Source organism: Aphelocoma coerulescens, unplaced genomic scaffold, assembly GCF_041296385.1.
Source record: "Aphelocoma coerulescens isolate FSJ_1873_10779 unplaced genomic scaffold, UR_Acoe_1.0 HiC_scaffold_60, whole genome shotgun sequence".
Lineage (NCBI taxonomy): Eukaryota > Metazoa > Chordata > Aves > Passeriformes > Corvidae > Aphelocoma > Aphelocoma coerulescens.
The window spans coordinates 1,170,934-1,180,618 of record NW_027183949.1 but is presented as its reverse complement, the minus strand read 5'-3'; the positions used below and the strand labels follow the sequence as shown (position 1 = coordinate 1,180,618).

The following is a 9,685-nucleotide window of genomic DNA, read 5'->3' as shown; positions in this document are numbered from 1 at the left end:
CAAACAGGAGAATGAGACCAGATGTTCCCACACTAGCAGTGATGTCGGCTTGTTTGTTCAACGCTGTCAAAGCTGGGCCCTCTCACAGCGAGGTTGAAGCCTCGTTGCCCGCAAAGGTGGATGCACCTGCAGGAACTCCCAGGGTGCGGGAATGGCTCTCCAGTCCTTGGCTGTGACAGCTTCCCCCAGCTGATGTGAGGATGTGGATGATGGCAAGGCCTGAGGGTAACTGGTGCTGTCTCTTTCTTGATTACTGTACGCAATCTTTGGTAGTGATGATTGGGTGCTTTGCTGGGCTTCTCCTTTTGTGATTCTTTGCAGTTTTGCATTCTAATAACTTACACTATTCCTGAACTTGGTGTCTGTGTCTTTGGGGCTGACCCTGCCCACTGGCAAAACAGACGCTGAGGGCCCTCGGAGAACCAAAGGTGCCTTGTGACACCGTGGGGCCTCGTGTAACCAAGGGCACCACAGTGACAGCGTGGGGCCCAAAGGAACCAAGGGGCCAGCGTGGCACTGCAAGGCCTCGTGGAACCATGGAGAGCATTGTGACACGGAGGGGAGTCTTATAATCAAGGGTCCATTGTTTTCCTCTCCCTGCCCCGGCCCCAGCCCTGCAAAGAAGCCCAGTCCTGTCTGGCCCTGCAGCAGGAACTGGAGGCACTGGAGGTGCGGGACAGTGACTCTGTGTCTGGAATGCTCAGGAGATCCTCAGCTCGGGCAGGTCCTGCAGCCCCAGGGCCCCGCTGCCCAGCACAGCAGCAGAGAGTTGGCTCTGGGGCTCCTCAGGCTGCTCCTGCTGCTATCCCAGGGACAGGGCAGCCTCTTGCCAGGGCTCCTCTGCACACACACGAGCTGCTGCTCTTCTCCTGGCCCATCCCAGCTCCCCACAGAGCCTTTCCCAGGGGAACACGTCTGTGCTGGCCTGAGCAGCCCTTGCTGTAGCCTCTGCCCTGCTGCCCACAGCCCCCGAGCTGGGGGTGCTGCTCTGCAGAGCATGGGGGCTGTGCTGCCCGGGGCCATGGGCTGCCTCTGCTGGGCTGTGCTGCTCAAGCTGGGAGACAGAGCTCTGCAGCTGATGGTGCTCCCTGCACGGACCCCCTCCCACACAGGCTCTGCTGTGGCCATGGAGGGTGCTCCGAGGTGCCTGCCTTGTTCCAGGGCTGGCGCATGGGCTGGGGCTGCCCTGGATCCTCCTCTGCAAGTTCCCAGAGGGTCAGACGAGTCACTGCCCAGACTCCTTTCCCTGTACCTGCTGTGTCCCCTGGGGCTGCAGAGCTCTCATGGCTCACAGGAAACATTCAGTCCTTTATCTCTGGGTGAGCCCACCCTGGACAGGCCTGTGCCCAGGGAGCTCCACTCACGGCTGATCCCTGGCACACACTGTCCCTGCAGGTCCCCTGCGTTCTCCTGGCAGCTCCCAAGTCCCTCCAGAAGAACATTCCCCTGCCATCAGGCCTGGCACAAGCTGCAGAGCCCCAGGAAGGTTCATCACAGACCATTCACCATCTGGTGGGCACTGGCCACCACCAAGCAAAACCTGAACCACACCTGAGTCTCTTGAAGGCCACACTGGGACCCTGATCTCATCCCACTGAGCCCTGGGAGAACAAGGAATACAGGCAGCCTCTTTAGAGTCTCTTCCTTGGGCCTGTTCCTGACAGTGACTGTGCAGGGAGAGCAAAGCCTTCCTGCAGTGCCTTCAGGAGATGCCCTTTGCTGATGGAACTGCTGTGGCGGAGCCCAGCTGTGTCCCAGCAGTGCCCATGGCCTGTCCCTGCCTGTGACACGCAGCAGGACTCGCACCACCCGCACAGAGCTGTTGGCCTTACACCATCACAGCAGCTCCAAAGGAGAGAGTGGAAGTAATAAGAGAGGAGCTCTGAAAAGACCAAGCTCTGCTGCTCCCTGGCTGTGCTGCTCTGCTGGGACTCTTCCCTGCCCCACGCCTGCAAAACTGGTCCTGCCCTCCAGCTTCAGGGATGGACTCAACCAAAGGATCTTGAACAAAGACCTTGCTGATGGGTCCTTTCTTTCATGTGAATACACACAGAGCAGACTCCTCATTGACACAGTCCCTGTCAACAGTCCCATTCAGCCTGTAAACAGGGAATAAGATGCATAACAAAATCTTTTGGGTACAACATTAACATAGGAGAAGAAAAAAAGCCCCCAAAGCACCACCACCAAAACAACCTGAGAAGGCAGGCTGGGCCTCTAATGATTACACTTTAGCCTATGGAGCTGAAAACAGGCAGGTTTTTGCTTCTGGAAAGCATCCAGTCATCATTTTCCTCAGGGCATCCTTGAGCTCCTGGTTCCTCAGGCTGTAGATGAGGGACTTCAGGGCTGGAGGCAGCACCGAGTACAGAACTGGCAGTGCCAGGTCCACGGATGGGGAGGACCTGGAGGGGGGCTTCAAGCAGGCAACAAAGCCAGTGCTGAGGAACAGGGAGACCATGGCCAGGTGAGGGAGGCACGTGCAAAAGGTTTTGTGCCATCCCTGCTCAGAGGGGATCCTCAGCACAGCCCTGAAGATCTGCACATAGGAGAAAAGAAGGAACACAAATGAACCAAAAGTTAAACAGATGGAAAACACAACAAGCCCGAGTTCCCTGAGGTGGCAGTGTGAGCAGGAGAGCTTGAGGAACTGTGGGATTTCACCCAAGAACTGGCCCAGGGCACTGCCCTGGCACAGGGGCAGGGAAAATGTATTGGCCGTGTGCAGCAGAGCAGTGAGAAAGGCACTGGCCCAGGCAGCTGCTGCCATGTGAGCACAAGCTCTGCTGCCCAGGAGGGTCCCGTAGTGCAGGGGTTTGCAGAGGGACACGTAGCGGTCGTAGCACTCGACGGCGGCGAGGAGGGAAAACTCCGCTGAAATGAAAAAGAGGAAGAGAGAGAGAAAGAGAAAGAGAGAAAAAGAGAGAAAGAGAGAAAGAGAGAAAGAGAGAAAGAGAGGAAGAGGAAGAGGAAGAGGAAGAGGAAGAGGAAGAGGAAGAGGAAGAGGAAGAGGAAGAGGAAGAGGAAGAGGAAGAGGAAGAGGAAGAGAGAAAGAGAGAAAGAGAGAAAGAGAAAGAGAAAGAGAAAGAGAAGGAGAAAGAGAAAGAGAAGGAGAAAGAGAGAAGGAGAAAGAGAAAGAGAAAGGGGCTGTGCAGCACCTCCTGCGTAGGAGGTGGTTGTGGTGTCCCAAAATGGAATTGTGCATGGCTTTGGGGACAGTGGTGCAGATGGAGCCCAGGTCGGTGAGGGCAAGGGTCAGCAGGAAGAAGAACATGGGGCTGTGCAGGTGCTGGCCGCAGGCTCCGGCGCTGATGATGAGGCCGCTGCCCAGGAGGGCAGCCAGGGAGATGCCCAGGAAGAGGCAGAAGTGCAGGAGCTGCAGCTGCCGCGTGTCTGCCAATGGCAGCAGGAGAAAGGGGCTGATGGAGCTGCTGTTGGACATTGGCTGTGTGTGGACATGGGGACCTGTTCATGGAGAAAAGTCAGTGACAGCTTAAGGGAAACGGCTCTCAGCCAAATCAAAGCCATGTCCCACAAATGCTTCTCCTGTCACACACTGACACCTTATGGGGATTCAGAGTGTCGCCACGGAGAACGGCTTTGGCTGGCCTGGGGCCTTGCGAGAGACGAGAGACGGGGCGGGCCGGGGCCGCGTCTGGCAGGAGGCGAGACAGAGCAAGAGGCGAGACAAAGAGTAGGATAGTTAACGGGAGATTGGGCGAGGAGATGGTAATCTGTAGCCCTTGGAGATGTAAAACATATAACCTTAGAAGCTGAAGTTTGTAGCTGCTGAACTGTGGGTTTGGAACAGTATATAAAGATGTGACTCGTGCGAGGAAATTTGGCTTTGCATGCGGCCGGCGAAGTCCGTGTTCCATCACCGACAACACCCTTCTGTTTTTCTAGCAGATCTTCCTTCAGCTCCAGCCGCAGCCCTGCTTGGTGCTGGCTGCGTGCGACATGAGTTTCAGGGCAATTGCTCCGGGGGGTTTTATAATTCAGCCTTGCTGTGCAGAAGTGGGAGGGGGACAGCCACCTGTCCTGGTGTTACACTTTGAAACCCCAGCTAACACAAGGGCACTCCCAGGGCCCAAGAACAGGAATGGCAAAAGCTGTTAAAGTGTTCTAGAGGTTTTTACAGCTCCTCTTCATCTCCCCGGCTGACTGGTTTTGGATGTCAGAAACACTCAGCATTGCTGCTGCCCTCGGGGAGAATAGAGCGAGTTCTGTGAGGCAAGGCGGTGAGTGGAGAGTGAGGGGAGGTGCTCTGTCACTCTGTCCTGTTCCAAGATCCTCTGGGCTTTCACCCTTGTCAGACAGAGGATAATCACCCTCCCATATTTCCCTTAGAAACCATCCCAACACTGCTGAGAGCAGATCGATCCACCACAGCCCATCAAATGTCCATCCCCTTCTCGAGGTCTCAGCCCCACATTGGTAGCCAAATACACACATGGCTCATTGCACCAACCCAACAGCACTTTGTCCATCATCAAACTTCTGTGTCTCACTGTGGGGCTTTCAGGTAACACAAAGATGCTACACGACCTGTTTGCGTCCTGGAGGGAAGCTCCGAGCTTAGGGGGAATCCTCAAGAAGAAAGCCAAGTGTCCTAATGATGGCATTGGATGTAGGGAGATGGAGCTCCTTCCCTGGCTGCATTGCCCACAGCCGGGCACTGGGGCCAGCGTCACCCTGAGCCAGCTGAGCCAGCTGTGCCCCCTCCCAGAGCCCCCCAGTGCCAGGCAGATGCTCCCGGCCCTGTGCTCTGCAGAGGGAACTGGGCCCGGGACCGCAGAGCTGCCCCACAGCTCTGCTGCAGCTCTGCCTGCACAGGAGGGGCTTCACGCCTTGGAGCCCCGGCCCTGAGGGCAGAGGCTTGGCTGAGGGAGAGAGGAGGGGAGGGGGCTTGTTCAGAGGGAGGGGCTGCACTCGAGGGCATCCTGTGGAGGTCTCTAAGCTCTCCGTGCCACAACATTTCTGCCTTTTGTTTTCTCTCATTGCCTGATCTTCTCTCTGCTTGCTGAAGATCTTCCTCCTGGAGATGTTTCCCTGTGCCTGATCTCTTCCTGCCAGCACTCACAGACCCCATATCTCTGTGCACTCTCCTTGGCCCTACAGAAACCTGCCTGTTTGCAGGGCACTGGCTGGGGACAGGTTCTGTTTGCAGGTGGGAGAAAGGACAGGTCAGACTAAGCCTGGCGGGTCCAGCAAAGGTGATGCCGGTGCTCTCCATGGGCAGAGGAGTGCCTTGAAAGCACTTTAGGAAACTCCTGCAGAGCACTCAAGTTACACTTCCCATGCCTTAGGGACTCTTAAAAATGAAGAATTCCTTTATCACTTCCCCCCCTCCCATTCCGCAAGAGTAGGAAACGGAAAACACTCTCAGGAAATTTCATCTTTATAGAAAGGCTTGTCTTGGAAATATTACTGGACTGAGCCTAAGCCCTGAGCATGTCCTCATGTTCTACACCAGGGATACTCAGAGAATGTACTTCCTGAATCCACAGTCAGTGGTATGTTCCAGCTTGAGGAGATCATTTCAGGAACTGCAGCTGCTTTGTCCTGCAGCCAGAGGCTTCCTGTGTCAAGGGCTGGGAATGATTCTCCCCCGGTCACTTGTCAGCATCTTCCCAGCCCTAACTGATGGAACCCCTCTGTGCCTCTGTGCCGTGCCCGGGCTGGCTGCAGGCAGTGCCCCAGCCGCCGGAAAGGCAGATCCTGTCCCTCCCTCATTGCTCGGGACTCTTCCCGGGGCACTGGGATGTGGGCATGTGCAATGCCAAGGGCAGGACCATGGGGTGGCCCCTGCCATGCTGCTGAGCAGGAAAAAAGAGGCAATGAGGCCCCAGGGCTGCAAGGGTCACTTGTCTCCCAACTGGCCCCAGGGGCAGGGACAGCAGCCCTGGCCAAAGTGCTGCAGAAGTTGCCTCTGTCAGGGCCTTGCAGCTTCTGCACATCCCTCTGCCCTCTCCGGCCCAGGCTGTCCTACAGTGTCCGTGCCCTGTGTCTCTGTCCCTGCAGGCTGTCCTCATCCCCCCGGCTGCCCCACCTCCCCGGCCCCTTCCTTTGCTGATGGCTCTGCGGCCTGCCTGGCTCTGCCTTGGCACGCAAAGCCTTGGGCTGCTCCAGACTCCTTCTGGGGGACACGTGGCACCACAGCACTGCCCTGGGAGAGAAATTCCTTTCTCCTTGTGTCCAGTCTGGACCTCCCCAGCTGCCCTTTGCATTAATTCTTTCTTTTGCCGGCTGTTCTCTACTATGTCAAAAGGATCCACCATCTCTGAAACCACCCTTCAAGCCCTCCCAGGACTCTCCTCCACTGTCCTCAGGCTCCACTCCACTGAGCACAGAGCCCCTTTGTCCCTATGTAGTGATCATGTGCTTGAGGCCACGGGCACCTGGACAAGAAGGTCGGTTCTTTTCTACAGGAAGGAAACCACAGAACCCCAGTGTTTTGAAGGCAGATGAGAGGCAGCCACCAGAGGCCAAGGCAAGCCAGACCTGTCTGTCCTTGCAGCTTCTGTCTGAAAGCAACCCTTGGACATATGGGGAGTTTTGGAGGTGGAGTTCCATTTCAGCTGTGGGTGCCTGGACCGGAATGACAGCTCTTCTCCCCAGGAAGGAAAGGGCAGAGCCCCAGGGTTTCAAAGGCTGATTAGTGGTGGCTCAAGGAGGCCAAGGCCAGCCAGACCTGTTTGTCTTGGCAGCTTTTGTCTTGGAGCGATCCTTGGATAGAGGGAATTTGGGAGGCCAAATCCCAGTTTTGTCCATGGACGTCTGGCCAAGAAGGACAGTTCTTTTCCATTGGCAGAAAAGTGAGGAGCCCCAGTGTTTCAAAGGCAGATGAGAGCTGGCCCTCAGGAATGCAAGGGAAGCTGGACATTCCTGGCAGCTTTTGTCTGGGAGCTATTCCTTGGATAGATGGAATTTCAGAGGTGGATTCCCAGTTTTGGCCATGGATGGCTGGACTTGAAAGATGTTTTTTTCCATGGGAAGAAAAGCACAGCCCCCCCGTGTTTTGAAGGCAGATGAGAGGTGGCCCCTAAGAGGCCAAGGCCAGCCTGAGCTGTCTGTCCTGGCAGGTTTCACATGGGAACAATCCTCGGATAGAATCAAATTTGGAGGTAGAATCCTAATTTCAGCCATGGGTCCCTGGAGGAGAAGGACAGTTCTTTCCCACAGAAAGGAAAGCAAGGAACTCCAGCATTTCAGGGGCAGATGAGAAGCAACCCTCAACATGCCAAGGTCAGCCGGACCAGGCAGGTGGCCCCAGGAGGCCAAGCCAACCAGTCCTGTTCCATGTTCTTTGGATCCTTGGGGCCCTGCAGCATCACAATTTTGTTCCCCTGAGGCCCAGCAATATCACAGTGGTCTCCTTGGCTCTACAGCAGCACAAAGGCCCCTTGCTTCCATGAGGCCTTGCTGTGTCCAAACGGTTTCCTTGCTTCCATGGGGCTGCAAAATACCACTATGGCCCACTGGTTCCATGAGGTCACAGAGTGTCACAGTGGTCTCCATGATTCCATAAGGTCCTGCAGTGTCACAATGGCTCCTTGGTTCTATTGGGCTCCTCAGGATCACAGTGGCCCCTTGGTTCCACAAGGCCTGGCTGTGTCACACTGGCCCTTTGCTTCCATGAGACCTTGCAGTGTCACAATGGTTTCCTTGGTTCTATGAGGCCCTGTGGTGTCACAATGGCCCCTTGATTCCATTGGGCCTCTTACTGTTACGTAGTTCTTAGTTCCGTGGTGCCCTGTAGTGTCACAGTGGTCTCCTTGGCCCCATGGTGCCACGCAGTGTCCCAAGGGCCCCTTGGTTCTATGAGGCCTGGCTGTGTCACAATGGCCCCTGGCTCCCATGAGGCCCTGTGATGTCACAATGGTCTCATTGGTTCCACGAGGCCCTGCAGGTCCACAATGGCCCTTCAGTGTCACAAGGCCTTGAAGTGTCATAATAGTCTCAGCGGGTTCCCCCGCTGCTTCACAATGGCCTCCTTGGTTCCGTGATGCCCCGTAGCGTAACAATGGTATCCTTGCTTCCACACAGTCAGAATGGCCCCGTGGCCTCATGGAGCCCCACAGTGTCACTGCGATCCCCTTGATTCCACGAGGCCCTGCCGTGCTACAATGACCCCTTGGTTATACAAGGCCCTGCGGTGTCACAATGGCCTTTTGGTTCTGAAGTGTGCAAGAGCCTAATCATAGGAGAAAGGCTCCAAAAAATGCTTTGTCATTATCACTGCTCAGCACCAGAAAGGCTTCAAAAGTGCTTCGTCATTATGGCTGCTTATCATAATCACTTTTGAACGCCTGGAAACTACGTGCCGTACGGGCCGTGCATAGCCCGCCTTGAGGCCCATGAAAAGGAAGGCAAAACTGGTGCAAAATGTGGAGGCGAAAGCGAAAGGTAGAATCCCTGCCCTTTGCCTTTCCCCACACCACCACCATCGCCAGCCACGAGACACCCTGAGGCCTCCGGGAGCCGACGCCGCCCGCCTGGGGAGAACCCCCCAATCCTTCACCCTGGACTGAAATCCCGAGTGAGCTGTGCAACCCCTACCCCTGCTCCTTCGTCCCAGGCGGACCGAGGTTCAGCTGCAAGCATGGAGCCTGCATCTCGGAGGACGGGCCGCCGCTTTCCAGCCAAACTGCTCCAGAGATGGGAAGAGGCAGATAAGACGCTTCAAACAGCAGAAAAAAAAAAAGGCAAAAACTTCTCCACTTCCCCCACCCTGTCTCAGCAGCAACAAAGGTAGCACAGTGTGGTGGTGACTTATCCTATGCTTTTAGAGTAACCTTGGCTTTTTCTAACTCTTCTCTACTTTTCTCCGTCTTTCGCTTTGCCTCTCTTACCATTAGATAAACAGATACCCATTTTTTTGGCACCAACATTTAATCTCGTTTGGTTTTAATCTCGTCTCTGGGAATATTTTGAACCTTCAAAGTTCTTTCCTTTTTATACTCAGAGATTTTGTTTTCTTTGCCCTTCTGGGTGTAAATCGGATAGTAACAAAGTGTCATAATGGTCTCCACGCTTCCATGAGGCCCCACGATGTCACAATGGACTTTTGGTTCCATGAACTTTCGTTCTGTCAGCAACAGTCTCCTTGGGTCCGCAGTGTCACAATGGACCCTTGGCTCCATGAGGTTCAGTAGCGTAACATGGACGCCTTGATTCCATGAGGTTGTGTAGTGTCACAATGATCTCCTTGCTTCTGCGGCCCTGCTGTGTAACAATGGGCCTGTGGTTCCATGAAGTTCTGTACTGTCAACCATGATCTCCTTGCTTGCACAGTGTCATAACTGACCCTTGGTTCCATGAGGCGCCTGGCCTCCAACAGCCTCTAAGAGACCCTTATGGCCCCTCAAGGCCCCTCACAGCCCCTCATGACCCCTCGGTGCCCCTCACAGCTCCCCAGGGCCCCTCATGGCAGCTCACAGTCCCTCACAGTTCATGGCCCCTCATGACCCTTCACAGCCCCTAACAATCTCTCATGGCCCCTCACAGCACCTCATGGCCCCTCATGGCCCCTCACGGCCCCTCACGACTCCTCATGACCCTTCACAGCCCCTAACAAGCCCTCATGGCGCCTCACAGCCCTTCACAGCCCCTCATGGCCTCTCACAGCCCAAGGCATGGGACTCCTTCCGAAGGAGAAGAGATCGGGCTCTGCTTGTTCTCC

At 55.5% G+C, this 9,685-nt stretch overlaps 1 protein-coding gene across 1 annotated transcript; it reads right to left on the bottom strand.

The window, feature by feature from the left end:
• Window positions 1-2,236: 2,236 nt before the first annotated feature.
• Window positions 2,237-2,812, bottom strand: LOC138101981 (olfactory receptor 14J1-like; the record flags this gene model as incomplete). The annotated part of the gene is made up of 1 exon (XM_068999727.1): window positions 2,237-2,812. A coding segment is annotated over one exon (576 nt), but the record flags the coding sequence as incomplete, so codon positions are not given.
• Window positions 2,813-9,685: the final 6,873 nt, after the last annotated feature.